Consider the following 25828-nt stretch of genomic DNA (forward strand, 5'->3'; position numbering starts at 1 on the left):
GGCAGCAGTTCGCGGGGTTTTATGTCTGGGCGAGGCGGGGAACGGGCTATGCGTCACTGCCGCCGGTTGCGGGTGCGGTAACGACGCCACGTCGCAGATATGAAGCGACACCAGGGGTGATCGGCACAGGCCTTCTGTCTTGCCTCATACTTACATCAGGCCTCTCTCTGTATCGAGGCGACGCTGCATCACGACAGCGGATCAGCATGCACCGGCAAATCGTGAGGCGCGGGTGGCCCGCGTTGTGCAGCTGCTGCGGCGTGGCAGCGCCAACAGCAACAAAGCCATCGCAGGTGCACACACGCGCACGCACACGTCCCGCCAGCACACGTCCACAGCAGGTGTCTGCTCAGTTCGTTGCAATCAGCTGCCAGGGGTTGGCGTGTTAGCTACATCCGTTGTTGTGGCCCGGTCCGATTGCGTGGCAGCGCACTCGGTGGTCCAGGACTCGCCAGTACCGTAACACCAGCAGCACTAGCACAGTAGCGCTAGATGGACACACGCCCGCTTGCAGACTTAAGGTCAAACACACGCACGCCACGAACATAGGCACGCACGCAGGCGCACACACACACACACACACACACAGGCACGCGACGACGTATGCCTTGTTACTCTATGGGCCCAGAATGTGTAATTAAGAATGCCATCCGAGCCAGACAAAGCAAAATCCCATCCGTTGGACGTCAGGGGACGCATCCTCCTTCTCTGGAGACTGCAATTCCATGCATGCACGCGCGCGCACGAGAGAAAAAGAGCACCATGTGCGCGCGCACGGTCCCTCGTCAGTATGTTAGTCAGCCAATCAATCAGTCTCGGTCTGCGGTCTGGTCTGGTCTGTAGTGAGTCCAGTACGGCGCCGAAGAGTTGGGCAAATGCCACTAGGGTCCCAAGCGCTATTGGATAATACCCCCGCCAATACCCATTCATCCATCCAGCTGCCGCTTCTTCAACTATGAATCACAATGTCAGCCGCACTAGAGCCAACGTAAGATCGTAACGCACATGCGGTTGGCAAGTACGCAACGCATCTGTGCCCACGTTGAGTTCCATCAACTCCAACCGCAACATCGTTAATCAGGTCAGTGCCACATTGGGTGAATGTGAGGAGTCAAGTCAGTGTGATGCTAGTAAAGCCACAGCGGTCCTTTCTAGAGAATTACTAATGCGGAAGCAATGGTGAGACGCATCCTGCGCACATCTAATTAAGTTCACTAACGCGCAACAGGCACGCATGTACAACGGATTCCTAAGCGTGGAGATGGGAAACGGATGCTAGGCACTTGCAGGCACCCCCCCTCCCGGTGTGCTTCACGCAGCAAACCTGAGGAGATGCACACACTCACATTCGTCCCGAAATTTCCTTCCTAGTGAATTACTGTGGTCGATTTCCGCCACTATTGTCAGCTGGTCACCGCTCTTGTCACACAACATCACAGCAGTGGGTCTCCCTAACCCTATGTGGATGCTTCTCACACCTCAGCCGCACCGCCGCCCGTGCCGCGCCGCGGCGGCGGCGGCGGCCACGGCTTGGGCGCACCCTGCAGGTGCTGCGGCGGCGTGACCGTCCCATGCAGCCCGCCGCCACCCATGCTCAAGTCACCGGGGCGGCGAGGCGACGCCGTTGCTGCCACGGCGGCAGACGTCACGCTGGGCGGCGTGGCGGGCGCGGCGTCGGTTGTGTGGCGGCGTGAGGCGGTGGGCGTAACGGTGGCGCTGGAGGCAGCGGCGCCGTGCAGGGGGTTTGCAAACATGGTCACCGGCTCAAACAGCGGGTTCAGGTTCCGCCCGCTGCTTGGGCCACTTTCATCGCCGCCGCCGCCGCCGCGGGCGTCGCTGGCCGTGGCGGCAACGGCAGTGGAGTAGACGGGCTCGCCATGATCATAGGGGCTGGAGAGCGACGGCTCCGCCAGTGAGCCGCCGGTACTCCCCGACGCCACTGCCGCCGCCTCAGCGGTGGCGGCGGCGGTCGGCGACAGCCGAGCCAACGAGTACGACCGGTCCAGGCTGAAGGCCGGCAGGCGACCAGACGCCGTGGATTGACCCAGATAGCCGCCGCCGCCGGGGCCGGGCAGCGCCGCCTGCGGCGGCGCCGCCAGCGCGCCGCCGGCCTCCGCCGCGGCCGCGGCGGAGGCGCCTGCGGCGCCGGCAAAGGCGCCGAGGCCGGACGCGCGGGAGCGCGGGCCGGCGCCAGAGAGCGGCGGGACCTCTCCAGTGTGCTGGCGGCTGGTGAATGAGAGCTTGCCTGTGTGGAACTCGGCCGACGCGTACTCCGTTTCGGGCCGCCGGAGCTCGGAATCGGCATTGCTGCCCTGGCTACTCGGCGCGCGGCCCGCGAATGGCTCCACCTCGGGTCCCAGCCGCGCCGCCTGACGGTGGCGGTGCTGCTGGTGGGCGGCGGCAGTGGCGGCGGCGGCGGCGGCTGCGCCCAAGGCGGCTGCGCTGACGGGCTGCATGCCGGCGGCGGCGCGCGCGGCAACGGGGTTGGCGCCACCGCTGCCCCTGGAGCCGCGGCCGTCGGCCGCCCAACCGAATTCGTTGAGGACGTCATCGGCGCCCTGCGGTTGTCCGGCGCCGCCACTGCGGTGCATGCTGCCGGCGGCGCCGCCAGCGAGCGCCGCCATGGCGGCCGCCGGCGGCGGGACGTTCAGTCCGTCATTGAGCGCTGCGGCCAGGCTCGGCTGCTCGCCGTACATTACGTTTGTGTAGTTGTGTACGACATCGCCTGGGGCGGCGGCGGCTGGTAGGGAAGTCGGTACGGAGCCGTGCGGCGAAACGCCCGGCGCGCCGCCACCAGCGGCGCCGCGGGTGGCCAGCACAGCGGCGGCGAGCGAGGCGCTTCCGGCCACGTCGCGAGACTCGCCCTCATACAAAACTGTTGGGGTGGGGAGAAGGAGTTGGAGAAAGGGAGGATGGGGGGATTTTGAGGAACGAGGCCGGCGGTTTGCGTCAAGTGCCCAAGTTCTGGCTGTTTCACTGGGTCCAGTAGCTATGCACAAACCATGCTCAACCACCCACCACCCACCGTTATAGCTGGTAACCATGGGGGCAGCGGCAGGCAACGGGCCGCTGTGGGACGGCGGTGCGCCCGCCGAGCTAGTCGTCGACGTGCCGCGTGCAGCAGCCGCGCCGCCGCCGCCGCCGCCGCCGCCAGCGCCGCCGCCGTCATCCGACTGCATGCGTCGGGAGCCGGCGGGCGTGCTGGCAACGGCCAGAGGCTGAACAGGCGGGCCGCCCTCGCCGCCAGTCACGTGCATGCGTCCAAACTCTGCGGTGCGGCGCTGGCGGCGGCGGTACACGTAGTAACCGGTACCGCACGTGGCGATGATCAGTACCGGAATAACCGCCACCAGGAACACGAACAGGCCAGTGTTGTTGTCGATCCAGGATCCGGTGCCGCCGCGCGGCGCCGGGACGGTGCCGGGCGGCGGCGGCGGCGGCAGCGTGCCGATCTCTGGGTTGCCGCTGATGTTGTCTGGGAGGGTGGGTCCGGTTATGCGCGTGGCGGCGACGGCGGCGGCGAGGGCGGCGGGGGTTGTTGCATCAATGAAGGCGCTGACGTTGGCGGCGGGCTGTGCCAGCTGCGTCAGGCCATCGGTCATGTTGCTCTGAGCCACCAGGCCCGCGGCGGCAACCTGCGGTTTTGTGCATGTACAGCACGTGTGCGAATTAGGGGACCAGACAGATAGAGAGCGTGTGTGTGTAAGCGTGTATGAGCGTGCAGGGCGTGTGGGGTTGCCGTAAGTGCAATGACCGTGCACGGGCGCAAGCACAGAGGCGCGCGGGAGCTGCTACACTGGGTGCCACGCTAGGCAGTGGCCGCACACACACACACGCCGGCACGTGCCGCCGCGCACCGTGGTGAGGTTGCCCGACGCCACGGCGCCCGCCACCAGCGCCTGCATGTACGACATGCTGTTGAGCGCCGCCTCCCGCCGCGCGGGGTCCGTAACGCCCAGAGTGTTGGCGGGCGGCGGCGCGGTGGCGTTGCTGCTGCTGCTGTTGGCGGCGGCGGCGGCGGCGGCCAGCTCCGCGACCGTGGCGTCCAGGATGGAGCCGAGGACAGCCGGGGAGGTGAGATCGAACAGTAGCGGTGTGGTGGTGTTGCTGCTGGAGGTCTGGAGCAGCGCACGGCTGGCGCTGTTGCTAGCAGCGGCGTCGACTGCTGAAGCCTCCGAGCTTATGCTGCTGGCGCCGCCGGCGCCGCTGTCCAGGCGGCGGCGGTGGCGGCCGGCGGCGGCGGGCGAGGCAGCGGGGCTGGCGGCGGGGGAGGAGCGGAACGTGTTCTCCACGGCACGTGCCAAACCCTGCCACGTGAAGCGACCCAGGGTCGGCAGGTCCGTGTCGTTGACCAGCAGGTAGCCCGTTGACTGTACGACAGCCGCCATGACCTGCTGCTCCGCCGCCATGTACGGCCGGGCGGCTGGATCCAGATCCACGTACAGCGCCTTGATGGGGTCGGTCTGGCAGATGCTGATGTTGGCTGCGGCGCTGATACCGAAGGCGGCCTGCGACCCGGCGTGGTGTAGGGTTTGAGTGTTAGCAAGCATCCATGCCAGCGAGAGACACTGGCGTTGTTCAGGAGTGAGGGCACGGAGTACGGGTGACACTGCTGGAACATCGCCCCGGTCAGCAACAGCCTTGCCCTTCACACATCACCCCGCCCCCTGGCCCCAGTCTCAGGCCCCAAACCCCGCCATCTCCCTTTCCTCCCTTCCCACCCTTCCCTTCCCTTTCCCCCAAACCCCTTCCCGCCTCGTTACATCCCGCCCCACCCCGCCCCGCCCCGTTCCACCCAGCCCAGCCGCCCCCGCACCTTGATCTTGGCCTCGGCTTGGCCGTAGCCGCGCTCCTGCATGGCGAGCAGCAGCGTGGACAGCGGCGAGATGACGGCGCAGGCGGCGGAGGGCGCGGCCAGCGGCAGGTACAACTTGAGCAGCGAGGTGGCGTCGTGGCAGTCATCCTGCGGGCTGACCGCGATGCGGCTCTTGGCGTACGTGCCTGCGACGAGAGGCGGTGGCGGCGGGTGGTGGCGGATAAGGAAGCGCAGGGGGGGGGGTTGATAGGCACAGCAAGATTGCAGGTATGAGGTAGAGCATATGGCAAGCCGGCAACAGGTGCTGGACAGACACCGGGTGAGCTAGTTTGCTGGGCGCTGGTTGCCACCAGGTTGAGAGAGATGAGGATGGACTTACTGGGTGGCGCCGGGACGACCCGCAGCGGCGCGCTGACGGCGGCCGCGTCCGACAGCGTCAGCGTCCAGCCGTTCTGGAAGGTGGAGGTGTTGAAGGGCTCGCCCTGGGCAGTCGAAAGGCCACCGTTGCCGTTGACGTCCGCGTACACCACACAATTATCCAGGTAGCCGTCCAGCGCACGACCGGACCGGGTCACTGGCAGGAAGCGAGGCGGCGGCGGTTGGGGCGGCGGAGCCGGCAGCGGGGGTGCCGGCGGCGGCGGTGGCGGCGGCGATGGAGGAAGTAGCGCAGGCGGGGGCGGCGGTGGCGCCGCGAGAGGCGTGGGAGGCGCGGGCGAAGGAGGCGGGTTCGGTGTGTTGGGCGTGTTGGGGAACTCCGGCGGTGAGGGCGGGGGTGCGGGTGGCGAGGGCGGGGCGACGGGCGGCGCGGGCAGTGCCGGCGGCAGGGGCGGCGGCCGAGGTACATTGAAAGGCTCCGGCAGCGGCGGGCTGGGCGGCGGCGGCAGGGGCGGGCTGGGTGGTGGCCGAGTAGTCATGGGCCGCGGCGGCGGCAGCGACGGCGGTGACGGCGGCAGCGCCTGATCCGGCGACGGCGACGGCGGCTGCAACTGCGCCGCAGGCGGCGATGCGGACTCGGGCGACGGCGACGGTGTCCCGTAGGCCGGTGCGGGCGGTGAGGCGGTCGGCTCCGGCGGCGGCACTGGTGCCGGCTCAGGCGAGGGCCCAGGCGAGGGCCCTGGCGAGGGCTCAGGCGAGGGCACAGGCGATGGAGAGGGCGAGGGGGCGCCGTACGTTGGGGAGGGCGAGGGCGCGGGCGCCGGGGCGGGAGACCCAGGCGACGGCGGCTGGGGTGGCGGCTGGGACGGGTGGCCGGTGGGATCCGGCGACGGTGGGTAGGCCGCAGGTGAGGGCGAGGAGGTGGGCGCAGGGCTTGGGGACGGGGCCACAGGGGACGGCGCGGGGCCCGGCGAGGCTGGGGCAGGCGGCTGCGGTGGCGGCTGTGCGGGCTGGCCGATGGGAGAAGGCGAGGGCGGGTAGGCTGCGGGAGAGGGTGCGGGCAAAGGCACCGGTGATGGCTCTGGAGATGGCGCCGGGGTGGGAGCAGGCAAGGGCGGGTACGCGGCTGGGGATGGTGAGGGCGAGGGGCCGGGTATAGGCGATGGGCTTTCTGGAGCAGGCGAAGGCGTCGGCGCCGGGCTTGATGAAGCCGGTGTTGGCGGCATGGGGGGCTGCGGTGGCGGCTGCGCGGGCTGGCCGCTAGGAGCAGACGAGGGCGGGTACGCAGCTGGGGACGGGGACGGGGACGGTGAGTAGGAAGGCGAGGGCACCGGTGAGGGCTCTGGAGATGGCGCCGGGGTAGGAACAGGCGAGGGCGGGTACGCAGCAGGTGCTGGCGAGGGCGAAACCGCCAGGGGCGGCTCCGGCGAAGGAGATGGCACCGGCGCAGGCTCGGGCGAGGGCGGCGGCTCCGGTGACGGCGCAGGGCTGGGGTACACAGGCGCCGGAGAGGGAGACGGAGACGGTGAGGCGCCCGGCGAGGGAGAAGGGCTGGGGCTGCGCGCAGGTGGCGGCAACACGCATTCCAGCCTGCCGCCACAGCCCACTACCACATATGTCCGGTTGGTAAGCGTGCACTCCTGCAGTGCGACATGGGTTGAAACGGGCAAGAGGACCGTCACTGCATTGCATCGAGCACTCCGGTCGCTGTAGAGGATCATCGATACTTCCTTCAGCCGCCGGTGCATTGCGCAGCAGCCGCAACCTAAAGCCCTAGCCCTGGCTAGCACCATGGACGTGCGTACCAAAGATAGGGTCTCGAGTGCATGCGAGTACATGCAAGCCCTCGCATATGCCATCCGACGCACCTCAACAAACAGGGCGCTGTAGACCGAGGCGGGCGGGCTGTCGCATGTGGTGCAGAAGGACTGTAGCAGGCACGGCCGCTTGGTCGGGTCGTAGTCGGGGTTGCAACGTGCCTGAACCAGAGGCGACAGCGTTAGCGGCGGCGGGCACACCACGCCCTCCTCCGGAGGACTGGGCGGCGCCGGTGCAGGAGGCGCCGGAGGCGGCTGCGCGGGCTGGCCGATGGGTGCCGGTGATGGCAGAGAGCCGGGGTAAGCAGGGGACGGTGAGGGAGAGGGCTGGCCGATGGGTGCCGGTGATGGCGGGTAGGCGGCTGGGGATGGCGAGGGCGAGGGCGCTGGCGAGGGAGCAGGAGGTGGCGACGGTATCGGTGATGGCAGAGGGCTGGGGTAAGCAGGGGACGGCGAGGGAGAGGGTGCCAGTGCCGGTGAAGGCTCCGAAGCGGGTGGGGCGGGTGCAGGCGGCTGCGGTGGCGGCTGCGCGGGCTGGCCGCTAGGAGCAGGCGAGGGCGGGTACGCAGCTGGGGACGGGGACGGGGACGGGGAGTAGGAAGGCGAGGGCACCGGTGATGGCTCTGGAGATGGCGCCGGGGTGGGAGCAGGCAAGGGCGGGTACGCGGCTGGGGACGGCGAGGGCGAGGGGCCAGGCACAGGCGCTGGGCTTTCTGGAGCAGGCGAAGGCGGGTACGCAGCTGGGGACGGAGACAGGGAGTAGGAAGGCGGGGGCGACGGCGCCGGCAGCGGCGAGGCCGGGGCAGGCGGCTGCGGTGGCGGCTGTGCGGGCTGGCCGATGGGAGCAGGTGAGGGCGGGTAGGCCGCTGGTGAAGGTGAGGGTGGGTAGGCCGCGGGCAAGGGCGCGGGCGATGGTGGGTAAGCTGCGGGCGAGGGGGAAGGAGGCACGGGCGGCAGCGGAGGCAGCGCGGTGGGCTGACCCGCAGGCGGGCTGGCCGTGGTCGGCGAGGGCGTTGGCTGTGCGGGGCTGGGCGGCAGCGGCAAGGGCGGCTGGTCCGTCGCTGGCGGAAGGGGTGGCGAGGACGGCGCCGGTGGAGGCGGCGAGGGCGGAACGGGGCTGCGCGGTGGCGGCGGCGGCGGAATGTACCGCGCCCCCTGCTTGACGTACACGCCACGGCAGGGCCCTGCGCTCAGCGAGTCGTCGGCAATGTCCTGATCAGGAGCCGGCGGGCCCGGGTAGCGCTGAAGTACGGTTGCCGTACTGCTGTCGTAGCCGTACACCGAGAACACGCGGCCCAGGGTGTCGTACGCGCCGCAGTCGGGCCCGACGTAGCTGTCGCCGCCCCACTCGCAGGCGTAGGCCGCGGCGCTGGCGTCGCCGGTGTCCTCCAGGACCGTGCACCAGCCCTGATGGGCCGCCGGGGACACGCAGGGGCAGGCACAGGAGGAGGTGACGCGCAAAGGAGGAAACTTAAAGTCATGGCGCAATCAGATGGGCATGGAGGCGACCAATGGACATACCATTCCCGTATGGCCCCCGACTAGAGTTACCAGAGGCCGTGCCGGCGCGTTTTAATGTGCATTGCTACGTACTGCGAAATTCCAGATAGCAGGGGGCGGCTAGCAAGGCAGCATCGTACGCACCTGTTGGCCGCCTGTGCCAGAGCCACCGCAGGAGTAGGTGTCGCCCGGGTAGAACGCATAGCCGTCCACATCGCAAGCCGGCGGCGGGCTCGGCGGCGGCAGGCCGGGCGGGTGCGGCGGGCGAGGCGACGGCGGGCGTGGAGACGGCGGTGGCGGTGGCGGCGAGGGCGGCCGGATCACCACCTCTGCGCGGGTGGCGTTGGTGGCCTCAGCCAGGGCTGTGAGATTCACAGGCGGCGACGGCGGCGGGCGCGGTGGAGCCGGCGGCGGCTGCGGCGGCGGGTCGACCGGCGGCGGCGGCGAGGGCGAGGGCGGAGAGGGCGGGGGCAGGGGCGGTGACGGCGGCGGCGTGGGCGGAGTCATGACGCCGGGAGGTGGTGGAGGAAGAGAGGGCGGCGCTGGCGAGGGCGGCGTTGGGGGCGGCGCGGGAGGCGGCGAGGGCGGCAGCGGCACCTCGAACTGGTTGACCACCGTTGTGTCCACGATGATGCTGGAGCCGGTCTGCAGGCGGCGGCGGTGCAGGTGCGCATGCGACCGCACGCCGGGGCCGGCGTGGTAGGGCGCGCCCGTGGCCAGCCGCGCCAGCGCCCCCACCACGTCTGCCAGCATGGCCCGCGCCCGCAGCTCGTGCAGAGCCGCCTCGTCTGCTGGGCGGCGCCGGCTGGTCTGCACCAGGCTGCTGGCACGCAGCCCGAACAAGCCGGCGGAGCCACCAAAGTGAGGCGCCAGCTCTACAGAGCCGTATGTCTCCAGCGCCTCTCCTGCAGCGCCAGCCTCCATGGCGGCGCGGCGGCGGCCGCTGCTGCCGCCTCCGTTGCTTCCTGCGCCTCCGGTGGGCGAGGCAGAGGGTGCCGCTGGCCGGCGAATGCCTGTCAGCACGATTTGGCTGACCGGGACGCCGAAGAACTTAGCCATGTCCTCTCGGACCTTGTTCAAGAACTCCTCGACAGCGGTGCTGTTGCTGAGCTGGCTCTCATCGATGGTGTAGGTCAGCGCATAGTCAGACAGCTCGATCGCCAGGCCGGGCGGCAGCGGCGGTGGAGGCGGGGGAGGCGACGGCGGCGCGGGTGGCAGTGGCGGCGGCGACGGCGGGGCCGGCGGCGAAGGCGGTGAGGGCGCCAAAGGCACCAGGGGCGGAGGCACAGCGGGCGGTGAGGGCGGCAGCGGAGGGTTACGTGGCGGGCGCGGCGGGGGGCGCGGCGGGCGCGGAGGTGGCCGTGGCGGCGCAGGCGGGCGCGAAGGCGGAAGAGGCGGCGCCGGGGGAGGCGGCATGGGGCTAGCCGGCTCTGGTGAAGGCGGCTGCGGTGACGGCGGCAGCGTCGTGGCGGGCTCAGGTACAGGAGGGGATGGGGATGGCTCCGGAGCAGGCGAGGGCTCGGGCGCTGGTGCCGGCGATGGCGATACCTCCGGTGACGGTCCTGGTGACGGCTCTGGTGAAGGCTCTAGTGACGGAGACGGCCCGGCTGAGGGCACCGGCGCAGGTGGGGGCTCTGGTACAGGTGGGGGCGATGGCTCGGGAGTGGGCGAAGGCTCCGGTGAGGGCTCTGGAGCTGGAGAGGGTGATGGCTGCTCAGCCGGCGACGGCTCCGGTGAAGGCTCCGGTGTCGGCGGGGGCGACACGGCGGGTGACGGTGGTGGCTGCCCCTCCGATGGTGGCGACGGTGAAAGCTCTGGCGAAGGCACAGGGCTTGGGTAGACAGGCGCTGGCGCTGGCGAGGGTGAAGGCGAGGTCGCAGGTGAAGGTGTGGGGGCCGGCGATGCGGGCGGCGATGGTGGTGGTGGTAGTGCCGGCTCCGGTGAGGGCGTCGGGGGATGCACCACGCACTCAACGAAGCCATTGCAGTCCACCTGGACATAGGTGCGGTTGGCGGCAGTGCATTCCTACGGGGAGAACAAGCACGAGGCGAGCCGGCGCACATGTCAGGACGCAGTTCAATGTGACAGCGGCGCAAGCCTCACCTGCGTCTGTTTAAAGCAAACTGAGGGAAACGCGCGATGAGGGCGCGGATGCCCCGGGACCAGCACGCGTATGGGTAAGAGGGCCCGCGGCTACCAGCAATGCGAACCCACTCACCGCCACGTCAAGCACAGAATACTTCATCACGGGTGGGGTGGCGCAGCTGTTGCACCACGCCAGCAGCAGGCAGGGCGGCGGCAGGGCTGGGTCGTAGGAGTTGGTGCAGCGGCCGCCCACCTGCGGCGACAGCGTCAGCGGAGGCGGGCACTCCGGACCCTCCTCCGGAGGACTGGGCGACAGCGGACTGGGCGGAGCGGGTGCAGGAGGCGCTGGGATGGGCGGGGCCGGTGAAGGTGGGTAGGTGGGTGCCGGGCTGGGTGGTGCTGGGCTCGGGGGGAAAGGCGGAGGAGGCAGGGGCTGGCCAACCGGCGGGGCTGGGTTGGGCGGTTCTGGGCTGGGCGGCTGACGCGAGGGCGGAGCCAGGCTGGATGGCGCAGGGCTGGGAATAGCCGGGCTGGGCGGGGCCGAGAAAGGAGGATACAAAGGCACAGGGCTGGGAGAAGGAGGCTGTGAGCTCGGCGGCGCAGGCGATGGCAGCTCGGGGCTGGGCGGCTCCGGGCTAGGCGGCGCGGGCGACGGAGGGTAGGCCGGCGGGTCGCTGGGCGGCTCCGGGCTAGGCGGCGCGGGCGACGGAGGGTAGGCCGGCGGGTAGCTGGGCGGCTCCGGGCTGGGCGGCGCGGGCGACGGAGGGTAGGCCGGCGGATAGCTGGGCGGCTCCGGGCTGGGCGGCGCAGGCGACGGAGGGTAGGCCGGCGGGTAGCTGGGCGGCTCCGGGCTAGGCAGCGCGGGCGACGGAGGGTAGGCCGGCGGGTAGCTGGGCGGTGCCGGGCTAGGCAGCGCGGGCGACGGAGGGTAGGCCGGCGGATAGCTGGGCGGCTCCGGGCTGGGCGGCGCAGGCGACGGAGGGTAGGCCGGCGGGTAGCTGGGCGGCTCCGGGCTCGGTGGCAGAGGCGGTGACGGAGGGTAGGCCGGCGGGTAGCTGGGCGGCTCCGGGCTAGGCGGCGCGGGCGTCGGAGGGTAGGCCGGCGGGTAGCTGGGCGGCTCCGGGCTAGGCGGCGCGGGCGACGGAGGGTAGGCCGGCGGGTAGCTGGGCGGCTCCGGGCTGGGCGGCACAGGCGACGGAGGGTAGGCCGGCGGGTAGCTGGGCGGCTCCGGGCTCGGTGGCAGAGGCGGTGACGGAGGGTAGGCCGGCGGGTAGCTGGGCGGCTCCGGGCTGGGCGGCACAGGCGACGGAGGGTAGGCTGGCGGGTAGCTGGGCGGTGCCGGGCTAGGCAGCGCGGGCGACGGAGGGTAGGCTGGCGGGTAGCTGGGCGGCTCCGGGCTAGGCGGCGCGGGCGACGGAGGGTAGGCTGGCGGATAGCTGGGCGGCTCCGGGCTGGGCGGCGCGGGCGACGGAGGGTAGGTCGGCGGGTAGCTGGGCGGCTCCAGGCTGGGCGGTGCAGGCGACGGAGGGTAGGCCGGCGGGTAGCTGGGCGGCTCCGGGCTAGGCGGCGCGGGCGACGGAGGGTAGGCCGGCGGGTAGCTGGGCGGCTCCGGGCTAGGCAGCGCGGGCGACGGAGGGTAGGCCGGCGGGTAGCTGGGCGGTGCCGGGCTAGGCAGCGCGGGCGACGGAGGGTAGGCTGGCGGGTAGCTGGGCGGCTCCGGGCTAGGCGGCGCAGGCGACGGAGGGTAGGCCGGCGGATAGCTGGGCGGCTCCGGGCTAGGCGGCGCAGGCGACGGAGGGTAGGCCGGCGGGTAGCTGGGCGGCTCCGGGCTGGGCGGCGCGGGCGACGGAGGGTAGGCCGGCGGGTAGCTGGGCGGCTCCGGGCTAGGTGGTGCGGGCGACGGAGGGTAGGCCGGCGGGTAGCTGGGCGGCTCCGGGCTGGGCGGCGCGGGCGACGGAGGGTAGGCTGGCGGATAGCTGGGCGGCTCCGGGCTAGGCGGCGCGGGCGACGGAGGGTAGGCCGGCGGGTAGCTGGGCGGCTCCGGGCTGGGCGGCGCGGGCGACGGAGGGTAGGCTGGCGGATAGCTGGGCGGCTCCGGGCTAGGCGGCGCGGGCGACGGAGGGTAGGCTGGCGGGTAGCTGGGCGGCTCCGGGCTAGGCGGCGCGGGCGACGGAGGGTAGGCCGGCGGGTAGCTGGGCGGCTCCGGGCTGGGCGGCGCGGGCGACGGAGGGTAGGCCGGCGGGTAGCTGGGCGGCTCCGGGCTAGGCGGCGCGGGCGACGGAGGGTAGGCCGGCGGATAGCTGGGCGGCTCCGGGGTAGGCGGCGCGGGCGTCGGAGGGTAGGCCGGCGCGGGCGACGGAGGGTAGGCCGGTGGATAGCTGGGCGGCTCCGGGCTGGGCGGCGCGGGCGACGGAGGGTAGGCCGGCGGGTAGCTGGGCGGCTCCGGGCTGGGCGGCGCGGGCGACGGAGGGTAGGCCGGCGGGTAGCTGGGCGGCTCCGGGTTTGGAGGCGCAGGCGACGGAGGGTAGGCCGGCGGATAGCTGGGCGGCTCCGGGCTAGGCGGCGCAGGCGATGGAGGGTAGGCCGGCGGATAGCTGGGCGGCTCCGGGCTAGGCGGCGCAGGCGACGGAGGGTAGGCCGGCGGGTAGCTGGGCGGCGCCGGGCTGGGCGGCGCGGGCGACGGAGAGTAGGCCGGTGGGTAGCTGGGCGGCTCCGGGCTAGGTGGTGCGGGCGACGGAGGGTAGGCCGGCGGGTAGCTGGGCGGCTCCGGACTGGGCGGCGCGGGCGACGGAGGGTAGGCTGGCGGATAGCTGGGCGGCTCCGGGCTAGGCGGCGCGGGCGACGGAGGGTAGGCCGGCGGGTAGCTGGGCGGCTCCGGGCTGGGCGGCGCGGGCGACGGAGGGTAGGCTGGCGGATAGCTGGGCGGCTCCGGGCTAGGCAGCGCGGGCGACGGAGGGTAGGCCGGCGGGTAGCTGGGCGGCTCCGGGCTAGGCGGCGCGGGCGACGGAGGGTAGGCCGGCGGGTAGCTGGGCGGCTCCGGGCTAGGCGGCGCGGGCGACGGAGGGTAGGCCGGCGGGTAGCTGGGCGGCTCCGGGCTAGGCGGCGCGGGCGACGGAGGGTAGGCCGGCGGGTAGCTGGGCGGCTCCGGGCTGGGCGGCGCGGGCGACGGAGGGTAGGCCGGCGGGTAGCTGGGCGGCTCCGGGCTAGGCGGCGCGGGCGTCGGAGGGTAGGCCGGCGCGGGCGACGGAGGGTAGGCCGGCGGATAGCTGGGCGGCTCCGGGGTAGGCGGCGCGGGCGTCGGAGGGTAGGCCGGCGCGGGCGACGGAGGGTAGGCCGGCGGATAGCTGGGCAGCTCCGGGCTGGGCGGCGCGGGCGTCGGAGGGTAGGCCGGCGCGGGCGACGGAGGGTAGGCCGGAGGATAGCTGGGCGGCTCCGGGCTGGGCGGCGCGGGCGACGGAGGGTAGGCTGGCGGGTAGCTGGGCGGCTCAGGGCTAGGCGGCGCGGGCGACGGAGGGTAGGCTGGCGGATAGCTGGGCGGCTCCGGGCTGGGCGGCGCGGGCGACGGAGGGTAGGCCGGCGGGTAGCTGGGCGGCTCCGGGCTAGGCGGCGCGGGCGACGGAGGGTAGGCCGGCGGGTAGCTGGGCGGCTCCGGGCTGGGCGGCGCGGGCGACGGAGGGTAGGCTGGCGGGTAGCTGGGCGGCTCCGGGCTAGGCGGTGCGGGCGACGGAGGGTAGGCTGGCGGGTAGCTGGACGGCTCCGGGCTAGGCGGCGCAGGCGACGGAGGGTAGGCCGGCGGGTAGCTGGGCGGCTCCGGGCTGGGCGGCGCGGGCGTCGGAGGGTAGGCCGGCGGGTAGCTGGGCGGCTCCGGGCTAGGCGGCGCGGGCGACGGAGGGTAGGCCGGCGGGTAGCTGGGCGGCTCCGGGCTAGGCGGCGCGGGCGACGGAGGGTAGGCCGGCGGGTAGCTGGGCGGCTCCGGGCGAGGCGGCTCCGGGCTCGGTGGCAGAGGCGGCGGCGAGAGGGGCTGGCCAGCAGGCTCCGGGCTGGGCGGAAGGGGTGACGGTGGCAGCGGCTGGCCAACAGGCGGCGGCTCCGGGCTGGGAGGCTGCGGGCTGGCAGGTGCTGGCGAGGGAGGGTACAGCGGTGCCGGGCTGGGTGGCTCGGGGCTGGGCGGCTCCGGGCTGGGCGGCGGGTTGGACGGCGACGGCGGCGAAGACGGCACCAGCGGCGCGGGGCTCGGCGGCCGTGGCGGCAGCCGCGGCGGGCGCGGGTTGGGCGGCGGCCGAGGCGGCGGGCACGGCGGGCGCGGGCTAGGAGGCGGCGGCGATGGCCCCGGCGGCGCCGGAGACGGCGGCTCCGGGCTGGGCGGCGGCGACGGCAGGTACTGCAGCTGCAGCTTGACGTACACGCCTTGGCAGCCGCTCGAGGCGGCGGGGCCCAGCACCACCTCCAAGGACTCGGGCGGCGGCACCGGGTAGCGAGGGGCGTCGGGCGCCAGCGCGCTGACGTTGTATGGCGTGGAGATCACACGGCCCAGCGTGTCATACGCGCCGCACTCCGACGGTCCGTACCCGGCCCCGCCCCACTCGCATGCGTAGGCCGCGCCGTCGGCGTCGCCTGTGTCCTCCAGGACGATGCACCAGGGCTGGGCCGGGTCCGCAGGGGCGCAGGCGTAGTCGGAGAAGGGGTAGAAGACGTACCCAGCCATGTCGCAAACCAGCGGTGGCGCGGGCGGCGGCGGCGAGGGCGAGGGAGGAGCCGGAGAGGGCGGGGCGGGGGAGGGCGGCTCCGGCGACGGGGGCTCGGGCGAGGGCGGCGCGGGCGAAGGCGGGGAGGGTGGCGGGTGGTAAATGACCTGCGCGCTGTCGGCGTTGGTGGCCTCAGCCAGGGCTGTGAGGTTGATGGGGGGCGCGGGGGGCGGGCGCGGTGGAGCCGGCGGCGGCCGTGGCGGCGGGTCGACCGGCGGCGGCGGCGAGGGCGGCTCCGGGGGCGACGGCGGAGAGGGCGGCATGGGCGGCGGCGAGGGCGGCAGCGGCGGAGGGTAGGGCGGCAGCATAACGCCGGGAGGTGGTGGAGGAGGAGAGGACGGCGCCGGCGAGGGCGGCGACGGCGGCTGCATGGGCGGCGGCGAGGGCGGCAGCGGCACCTCGAACTGATTGACCACCGTCGTCTCCACGATGATGCTGGAGCCGGTCTGCAGGCGGCGCCGCATGTGGGTGCTGCTAGGAACGGCGTCGCCTGCGGGCTCTTGCGCCTGGGCCTGGCTTCCCGGCTCCACGACTGCCACCCGTGCCAGCGCGCCCACCACGTCCGCCAGCATGGCCCGCGCCCGCAGCTCGTGCAGAGCCGCCTCGTCTGCTGGGCGGCGCCGGCTGGTCTGCACCAGGCTGCTGGCACGCAGCCCGAACAAGCCGGCGGAGCCGCCAAAGTGAGGCGCCAGCTCGGCTCCTGCCCAGACTTCCAGAGGCTCAAGCGCGAAGTCTGAGTCACCACCGTCGCCAAGACGCCGGCGGCCACCCTTGCCGCCTCCATTGCTTCCTGCTCCTCCGGCTTCGTTAACGGCGGGTGCGGCGGCGGGTGCCGCCGGTAGCTTGATGCCTGTCAGCACGATTTGGCTGACCGGGACGCCGAAGAACTTAGCCATGTCCGCTCGGACCTTGTTCAAGAACTCCTCGACAGCGGTGCTGTTGCTGAGCTGGCTCTCGTCGATGGTGTACGTCAGCGCATAGTCAGACAGCTCGATCGCCAGGCCGGGCGGCAGCGGCGGTGGAGGCGGGGGAGGCGACGGCGGCGCGGGTGGCAGTGGCGGCGGCGACGGCGGGGCCGGCGGTGAAGGCGGTCGAGGAGATGGTGGCGGAGTTGGCGGCAAAGGATTCATCGGAGGTGAGGGCGGGACTGAAGGCGGTGCCCGGGGCGGCCGTGGAGGCGGTCGCGGCGGACGGGGAGGAGGCCGCGGCGGCGCCGGCGGGGGTGAGGGCGGGAGCGGTGGCCTTGGCGAGGGTGGCGGCGGCGAAGGCGAGGGAGGCGGTGGAAGCATGGGTGGGTTTGGTTGATTTGGCGGGAGAGGCGCAAGGGGTGCGTCTGGGGCTAGGGGATTGTTGGGGGGCATTGGAGGAGGACTGGGTGGTAGTGGGGATGGTGGCAGTGGCGGCTTGGGACTTGGTGGACGCGGGCTGGGCGGTACCGGGCTGGGCGGCACAGGTGAGGGCGGATACAGGGGTGCCGGGCTCGGCGGCTTGGGGCTCGGCGGGGGAGGCGAGGGCGGCAGCTGCGGCGGGTACGCCGGGGGCTGCGGGCTGGGCGGCGCCGGCGAAGGCGGGTATTGGGGCGCCGGGCTTGGTGGCTCGGGGCTCGGTGGCGGATGCAGCTGCTGCGGCGGGTACGCCGGGGGCTGTGGGCTGGGCGGCGCCGGGCTGGGAGACGTTGGCGCCGGCGGCCTTGGTGTGGGCGGTAGGGGAGCCGGCGGGCTCGCAGGCATCGAGGTGCAAAAGGCGGTGCCGTTGCAATTGACGTCAATGTACAGAGCGCCAGCCTGGGCGCAAGCCTGCTCGCAACAATCAGCAGGGCGTTCACGTTAGGACTTGGCACAGTGCATTTCCCCGATGACATATCGGCCCCAGTACCTGTGCCCAAATGCAGAACACACGCGTTCGCTTACCGCCACATCGACGACGCTGAATCCGGGTGACTTCAGATTCTCGCATGGGTAGCACCAGGCATCTAGCGCGCACGGCTCTTCATCTGGGTAAGACTTGGCGCACCGGCTAGCGAAAGCCGGCGAGTAGGTCAGAGCCGGGCACACGCCCGTCGGCGCCGCAGGAGTGGGTGGCGCGGGCGCTGGGGGCGAGGGCTGCGGATAGGAGGGCGGCTGTGGGCTGGAAGGCGCCGGCGAGGGAGGATACAGTGGTGCCGGGCTGGGAGGCTCCGGGCTGGGCGGCGCCGGGCTGGGAGGCACCAGGCTGGGAGGCTCTGGACTGGGAGGGTCAGGGCTGGGAGGGTCTGGGCTGGGAGGCGCCGGCGAGGGAGGATACAGTGGTGCCGGGCTGGGAGGCTCCGGGCTGGGCGGCGCCGGGCTGGGAGGCACCGGGCTGGGAGGCTCTGGGCTAGGAGGATGCTGCGGTGCTGGGCTGGGAGGCACCGGCGAGGGAGGAATGGGGGCCGGCGGGCTCGCTGGTGAAGCAGCGCAGAATGCTGTGCCATTGCAGCTGACATCAATGAACAAAGCCCTGGCCTGAGCACATGCCTGCATAATGTTAGAACCAAAGGATGTTACTCATGGTACGCATGGTTTTCATGTTATGTACGCAAGGGTCAAGATAGGGCAATCCGAGCGCGCAAGCACGCTGTGACCATTGAGTGCTAGATGAGGCAAACTTGTCAAATATTAGGCCCCCCGTAAATGGTATCACAAAGACTCAAGACTTCACTTCAGGACCGTGAGAGGTGCGCGGTACTCACCGTCATATCGATGGGCGTATACACGGCCGACGGGGGGCTGCTGCAGGTGGTGCACCAAGCCAGCAGCAAACATGGCTCCTCATCGACATAAGAGTACGTGCAACGCAGGGTGACAGCAGCAGAATACTCGGCCTTAGGGCAGATAGGCGTTGACGGTTCAGGGCTGGGCGGCGCAGGCGACGGAGGGTAGGCCGGCGGGTAGCTGGGCGGCTCCGGGCTGGGCGGCGCAGGCGACGGAGGGTAGGCTGGCGGGTAGCTGGGCGGCTCCGGGCTAGGCGGCGCAGGCGACGAAGGGTAGGCCGGCGGGTAGCTGGGCGGCTCCGGGCTAGGCGGCGCGGGCGACGGAGGGTAGGCCGGCGGATAGCTGGGCGGCTCCGGGCTAGGCGGCGCAGGCGACGGAGGGTAGGCCGGCGGATAGCTGGGCGGCTCCGGGCTAGGCGGCGCAGGCGACGGAGGGTAGGCCGGCGGGTAGCTGGGCGGCTCCGGGCTAGGCGGCGGCGGCGACGGAGGGTAGGCCGGCGGGTAGCTGGGCGGCTCCGGGCTAGGCGGCGCAGGCGACGGAGGGTACGCTGGCGGGTAGCTGGGCGGCTCCGGGCTGGGCGGCGCAGGCGACGGAGGGTAGGCCGGCGGGTAGCTGGGCGGCTCCGGGCTAGGCGGCGCAGGCGACGGAGGGTAGGCCGGCGGGTAGCTGGGCGGCTCCGGGCTAGGCGGCGCAGGCGACGGAGGGTAGGCCGGCGGGTAGCTGGGCGGCTCCGGGCTAGGCGGCGGCGGCGACGGAGGGTAGGCCGGCGGATAGCTGGGCGGCTCCGGGCTGGGCGGCGCAGGCGACGGAGGGTAGGCTGGTGGATAGCTGGGCGGCTCCGGGCTAGGCGGCGCAGGCGACGGAGGGTAGGCCGGCGGGTAGCTGGGCGGCTCCGGGCTAGGCGGCGCAGGCGACGGAGGGTAGGCCGGCGGATAGCTGGGCGGCTCCGGGCTAGGCGGCGCGGGCGACGGAGGGTAGGCTGGCGGATAGCTGGGCGGCTCCGGGCTAGGCGGCGGCGGCGACGGAGGGTAGGCCGGCGGGTAGCTGGGCGGCTCCGGGCTAGGCGGCGCGGGCGACGGAGGGTACGCTGGCGGGTAGCTGGGCGGCTCCGGGCTGGGCGGCGCAGGCGACGGAGGGTAGGCCGGCGGATAGCTGGGCGGCTCCGGGCTAGGCGGCGCGGGCGACGGAGGGTAGGCTGGCGGGTAGCTGGGCGGCTCCGGGCTAGGCGGCGGCGGCGACGGAGGGTAGGCCGGCGGATAGCTGGGCGGCTCCGGGCTGGGCGGCGCAGGCGACGGAGGGTAGGCTGGTGGATAGCTGGGCGGCTCCGGGCTAGGCGGCGCAGGCGACGGAGGGTAGGCCGGCGGGTAGCTGGGCGGCTCCGGGCTAGGCGGCGCAGGCGACGGAGGGTAGGCCGGCGGGTAGCTGGGCGGCTCCGGGCTAGGCGGCGCGGGCGACGGAGGGTAGGCCGGCGGGTAGCTGGGCGGCTCCGGGCTAGGCGGCGCAGGCGACGGAGGGTAGGCCGGCGGATAGCTGGGCGGCTCCGGGCTAGGCGGCGCAGGCGACGGAGGGTAGGCCGGCGGGTAGCTGGGCGGCTCCGGGCTAGGCGGCGGCGGCGACGGAGGGTAGGCCGGCGGGTAGCTGGGCGGCTCCGGGCTAGGCGGCGCAGGCGACGGAGGGTACGCTGGCGGGTAGCTGGGCGGCTCCGGGCTGGGCGGCGCAGGCGACGGAGGGTAGGCCGGCGGGTAGCTGGGCGGCTCCGGGCTAGGCGGCGCAGGCGACGGAGGGTAGGCCGGCGGGTAGCTGGGCGGCTCCGGGCTAGGCGGCGCAGGCGACGGAGGGTAGGCCGGCGGGTAGCTGGGCGGCTCCGGGCTAGGCGGCGGCGGCGACGGAGGGTAGGCCGGCGGATAGCTGGGCGGCTCCGGGCTGGGCGGCGCAGGCGACGGAGGGTAGGCTGGTGGATAGCTGGGCGGCTCCGGGCTAGGCGGCGCAGGCGACGGAGGGTAGGCCGGCGGGTAGCTGGGCGGCTCCGGGCTAGGCGGCGCAGGCGACGGAGGGTAGGCCGGCGGATAGCTGGGCGGCTCCGGGCTAGGCGGCGCGGGCGACGGAGGGTAGGCTGGCGGATAGCTGGGCGGCTCCGGGCTAGGCGGCGGCGGCGACGGAGGGTAGGCCGGCGGGTAGCTGGGCGGCTCCGGGCTAGGCGGCGCGGGCGACGGAGGGTACGCTGGCGGGTAGCTGGGCGGCTCCGGGCTGGGCGGCGCAGGCGACGGAGGGTAGGCCGGCGGATAGCTGGGCGGCTCCGGGCTAGGCGGCGCGGGCGACGGAGGGTAGGCTGGCGGGTAGCTGGGCGGCTCCGGGCTAGGCGGCGGCGGCGACGGAGGGTAGGCCGGCGGATAGCTGGGCGGCTCCGGGCTGGGCGGCGCAGGCGACGGAGGGTAGGCTGGTGGATAGCTGGGCGGCTCCGGGCTAGGCGGCGCAGGCGACGGAGGGTAGGCCGGCGGGTAGCTGGGCGGCTCCGGGCTAGGCGGCGCAGGCGACGGAGGGTAGGCCGGCGGGTAGCTGGGCGGCTCCGGGCTGGGCGGCGCAGGCGACGGAGGGTAGGCCGGCGGGTAGCTGGGCGGCTCCGGGCTAGGCGGCGCGGGCGACGGAGGGTAGGCCGGCGGGTAGCTGGGCGGCTCCGGGCTAGGCGGCGCAGGCGACGGGGGGTAGCCTGGCGGATAGCTGGGCGGCTCCGGGCTAGGCGGCGCGGGCGACGGAGGGTAGGCCGGCGGGTAGCTGGGCGGCTCCGGGCTAGGCGGCGCAGGCGACGGAGGGTAGGCCGGCGGGTAGCTGGGCGGCTCCGGGCTAGGCGGCGCGGGCGTCGAAGGGTAGGCCGGCGGGTAGCTGGGCGGCTCTGGGCTAGGTGGCGCGGGCGTCGGAGGGTAGGCCGGCGGGTAGCTGGGCGGCTCCAGGCTAGGCGGCGCAGGCGACGGAGGGTACGCTGGCGGGTAGCTGGGCGGCTCCGGGCTAGGCGGCGCGGGAGACGGAGGGTAGGCCGGCGGGTAGCTGGGCGGCTCCGGGCTAGGCGGCGCAGGCGACGGAGGGTAGGCTGGCGGGTAGCTGGGCGGCTCCGGGCTAGGCGGCGCGGGCGTCGGAGGGTAGGCCGGCGGGTAGCTGGGCGGCTCCGGGCTAGGCGGCGCAGGCGACGGAGGGTAGGCCGGCGGATAGCTGGGCGGCTCCGGGCTAGGCGGCGCAGGCGACGGAGGGTAGGCCGGCGGGTAGCTGGGCGGCTCCGGGCTAGGCGGCGCAGGCGACGGAGGGTAGGCTGGCGGGTAGCTGGGCGGCTCCGGGCTAGGCGGCGCGGGCGACGGAGGGTACGCTGGCGGGTAGCTGGGCGGCTCCGGGCTAGGCGGCGCAGGCGACGGAGGGTAGGCCGGCGGGTAGCTGGGCAGCTCCGGGCGAGGCGGCGCGGGCGTCGGAGGGTAGGCCGGCGGGTAGCTGGGCGGCTCCGGGCTAGGCGGCGCGGGTGTCGGAGGGTAGGCCGGCGGGTAGCTGGGCGGCTCCGGGCTAGGCGGCGCGGGCGACGGAGGGTAGGCCGGCGGATAGCTGGGCGGCTCCGGGCTAGGCGGCGCGGGCGTCGGAGGGTAGGCCGGCGGGTAGCTGGGCGGCTCCGGGCTAGGCGGCGCGGGCGACGGAGGGTAGGCCGGCGGGTAGCTGGGCGGCTCCGGGCTAGGCGGCGCAGGCGATGGAGGGTAGGCCGGCGGATAGCTGGGCGGCTCCGGGCTAGGCGGCGCAGGCGACGGAGGGTAGGCTGGTGGATAGCTGGGCGGCTCCGGGCTAGGCGGCGCAGGCGACGGAGGGTAGGCTGGCGGGTAGCTGGGCGGCTCCGGGCTAGGCGGCGCGGGCGACGGAGGGTAGGCCGGCGGATAGCTGGGCGGCTCCGGGCTAGGCGGCGCAGGCGACGGAGGGTAGGCCGGCGGATAGCTGGGCGGCTCCGGGCTAGGCGGCGCGGGCGACGGAGGGTAGGCCGGCGGGTAGCTGGGCGGCTCCGGGCTAGGCGGCGCAGGCGACGGAGGGTAGGCCGGCGGGTAGCTGGGCGGCTCCGGGCTAGGCGGCGCGGGCGACGGAGGGTAGGCCGGCGGATAGCTGGGCGGCTCCGGGCTAGGCGGCGCAGGCGACGTAGGGTAGGCCGGCGGGTAGCTGGGCGGCTCCGGGCTAGGCGGCGCGGGCGACGGAGGGTAGGCCGGCGGATAGCTGGGCGGCTCCGGGCTAGGCGGCGCAGGCGACGGAGGGTAGGCCGGCGGGTAGCTGGGCGGCTCCGGGCTAGGCGGCGCGGGCGACGGAGGGTAGGCTGGCGGATAGCTGAGCGGCTCCGGGCTGGGCGGCACCGGCGTCGGAGGGTAGGCCGGCAGATAGCTGGGCGGCTCCGGGCTGGGAGGCGCGGGCGTCGGAGGGTAGGCTGGCGGGTAGCTGGGCGGCTCCGGGCTAGGCGGCGCAGGCGACGGAGGATACGAAGGCGCAGGCGATCGAGGCGATGGCGGATACGCGCTAGGCTGCTGTTCTGGCGGTGGTGATGGAGGGCTGGGCGGGTAAGGAGGCGGTTGGGTTGGCTGGCCCGGCGGGTACGCCATTGCCGGGCTGGGCGGAGGGGATGAAGGCGGCGACGGTGGCGATTGCAATGGCTGGCCGACCGGGGCCGGAGGAGGGTACGCAGGTACGGCTGGGGCCGGCGACGGATACACAGCTGGTGGCGCCGGCGCGCCTGGCGGATACGACGGCGGCTGGTCCGGCGGCGACAGCTGCGCGCAGGCCTTCTGGCTGCGCCCGGTCAGGCAGGCGCCCTCCTGGATGGTGGCGGGGTCAAACTCGATGGCGAGCGTGTAGCCCGACAGGCGGGCGGGGCAGTCGTCGCCACCGGCGGTGTGCGACAGCCAATCATCCAGAGGCGCCGCGGCGGACTCCAACCAGGCCTGTAGTAGCGCCGCGTCGGCGGCTGTAGCAACCGCACCGCACACGCGCAGCACGGGCAGCACTGGCGGCTGCGCCGCCGGGTCCCACGCGGCGGAGCAGGAGGCCGTTGCGAACGGCGTCGCCAGCGCTGCGCCAACGTCGGCCGCGGCGTTGTTCAGGGAGTCCGCGATAAAGGCGCCCTGCTCTTCGCACAGCTCCGGGACAAAGGTGAAGATGTCGCCGGGGGTTCCGCTGACCGGCGGCACGATGGTCTGGACCACACAGGCGGAGCAGGGCACTGACGGGCCGGGGCTGGCGGGCGGCGGCGGCGGCTGTGACGGCGCCACCGGCTGCCCGTGCGGCGAGGCCGGCGGCGGCGCCTGGACAGTTGACAGGGCGCCCGGCGGCATAGGCGTGTCCGGCCCGGGTGGAGGCGCCTGTGGCGGCGGCGCGCCCGCGGAACTGGGAGAGGCTGGCTGCGCCGGGCGTGGCGCACGCGGTGGGAACTGGGGAAACTGCGGGAAGCCGGGGGCCGCTGGGGCAGGCGGGTCCGGCGGCAGCGGGAACGCAGGCGGCAACGGTGCGCTGGGGGTGCGGGGAGGGCGTGGAGGGACGGGCGGGCGCGGCGGCAGCCGGGGCCGCCGCGGTGCAGGGGGCAGCCTCTCAGGCACCGGGCTAGGCGTGCTGGGTGGCACCGGGCTGGGTGGCGCCGGGCTGGGCGGCTGTGGGCTGGGAGGTTGTGGGCTGGGCGGCTGTGGGCTGGGCGGCTGCGGGCTGGGAGGTTGTGGGCTGGGAGGTTGCGGGCTGGGTGGCACCGGGCTGGGAGGTTGCGGGCTGGGTGGTTGCGGGCTGGGTGGTTGCGGGCTGGGTGGTTGCGGGCTGGGAGGTTGTGGGCTGGGCGGCACCGGGCTGGGTGGCACCGGGCTGGGTGGCACCGGGCTGGGAGGCTGTGGGCTGGGTGGCGCCGGGCTGGGCGGCTGTGGGCTCGGCGGCTGCGGGTTGGGCGGCGATGGGCTGGGAGGTTGTGGGCTGGGCGGCCGCGGGCTGGGCGGTTGCGGGGTGGGCGGCGATGGGCTGGGAGGTTGTGGGCTGGGCGGCCGCGGGCTGGGTGGCACCGGGCTGTCAGGAGGCTGAGGTGCACGCGGCAGCGCCGGCGGCCGGGGTGTACGGGGCGGAGGTGGCGGCCGCGGTGGCCGCGGGGGCGGCGGCGGCCGTGGCGGTAGCGGCGGGAGCGGCGCGAGAGGCGTGTCAGGCGGCAGGTCCGGCCACGTGAAATCTCTAAGCTCGGCATCCTCGGTTGCCTGCGCCAGGCGCCTGCTGCTGCCGTGGCTGTGGCTGTGGCTGTGGCTGCTGCTGCCGTCCAGACCCAGGCTGTCTGCGAGAGCCCAGCCCAGCTGCTGCAGCTGCCGGAGAAGCAGCTCCCTGGTCGAGCCATCGGCGTCGGCAGCGGCTGCCACCGCTGCCCCCGTCGCTGCCTTGACGCCGGTCGGCGCCGGCAGCGCCAGGCCTTGCAGGGGTGTGTCGGCCAGGCTGATGCTGCAGTCGACGGCCGGAGCGGGGCCCGGCCCCGACAGCTGCTGCCACAGCTGTTGGAGCGGCGTCTCCGCCGGCGCAACGAAACTAAGGAGCGCCAGCAGCGCCACTACATCGCCGGCACCGTCTACTGGATTCGCGGCCGCCTGGTCCTCGCTGCGGTGAAGCGACGAGCAGCCGCCGTCGCGGCCTGCGCACCGCCAGAGCTCCAGGCTGCCCGCCGCGAGCGGCTGCCACCGCTCACCGCTGGCTGCAGCTTCTGCCACAGCTGCATCGCCCTGCGCGGCCGTGCCGGGCTCGGCTCTCCCCGCTGCTGACCCCGTGGCCGCGCCAGCTGCAGGCTGCCACCTGCATTGGAGCGACCAGCCCTCGGCGCCGCCTAACCGTTGCAGCGCCATGGGCGCCGCGGCTACGGACATGCCCTCTAGCGCGACAGCGGCCCATAGCCGGGCTTGCTGGACCGCAGTCTGCGGCGCTGGCGCCGAAACCGACGCAGCTAGCGCCGCTGCGCGGCGGTACACGCCCACGGCGGCACGGTACGGCGTGTCAATCCAGTCGCCGCTGGCGTCCCCCCACTGTTGAAGGCGCACCCACAGCTGGGAAGGTGCGGCCTCGCCTGGACACGGCGCCTCCCACGCTGCTGCTGGCACGTCGCAAACCACGGACCCCCCTGAGGCTGGGCCGCGGTCAACGGCGACTGTTGCGGGCTGAGCGCCAACCGTTGCGCCGCTACCGACAGCCTCATACTTGCCACAAACTGAAAAGACACAACGCCATTGCCGGCCGGCGTGAACTAATAAGCCGGCGTCGCCGATACCCGAGAGATACAGGTCTCCCGAGAAGCGGTAGCCCACAACTGTGGGGCGAACGATTAAGTCTTTCCAGACATGCTGTTGTATACTAGATTGCGTGCTATCCCAAAACTGGACGTCTGGCTGCGTCGACAAGCTTGATGGGGGCAGAGCCAGACCCAGTAGGCAGAACATGATGATTCCATGCCAGGTTCGCGTCGTAGGCAATATCCTGCTGTTAAGGCCACAGGGGCCACAGGACCCCTGCGCCATATAACTGTGTGTGGCAACTCCCCCGAGTACTAACGCCTCCTAAGCAAACCGCGTCTGTAATTGTACATGCATATTTAGTTTAACACAGATGTAGTATCGAAGGCTCTCCCAGAAGCTTAAGCCGCGAGCGCGAGCGAGTTTTGAGAGAGGTGGGCGGGAGTGACGCGTACAGAGGAGATGTGTGCATACAAGGCAAGAATATAGAACCTATATTGAATGAGTACACACGGAGGGA

At 73.2% G+C, this 25828-nt stretch overlaps 1 protein-coding gene across 1 annotated transcript; it reads right to left on the reverse strand.

The window, feature by feature from the left end:
- Positions 1–138: 138 nt before the first annotated feature.
- On the reverse strand, positions 139–25765 carry CHLRE_08g360001v5 (uncharacterized protein). The gene is made up of 16 exons (XM_043064796.1): positions 25277–25765; positions 24170–25104; positions 21902–23581; positions 18049–21829; positions 17249–17833; positions 16759–17134; positions 15162–16485; positions 11199–15092; positions 10727–11123; positions 8653–10533; positions 7060–8415; positions 5196–6831; positions 4817–5001; positions 3858–4508; positions 3026–3635; positions 139–2875 (listed from the first exon to the last, which is right to left on the reverse strand). Exons 1-16 carry the CDS (start codon positions 25304–25306, stop codon positions 1473–1475), a joined length of 20724 nt encoding a protein of 6907 aa, XP_042921797.1. The 5' UTR covers positions 25307–25765; the 3' UTR covers positions 139–1472.
- Positions 25766–25828: the final 63 nt, after the last annotated feature.

Source organism: Chlamydomonas reinhardtii, chromosome 8 (assembly GCF_000002595.2).
Source record: "Chlamydomonas reinhardtii strain CC-503 cw92 mt+ chromosome 8, whole genome shotgun sequence".
Taxonomy (NCBI): domain Eukaryota; kingdom Viridiplantae; phylum Chlorophyta; class Chlorophyceae; order Chlamydomonadales; family Chlamydomonadaceae; genus Chlamydomonas; species Chlamydomonas reinhardtii.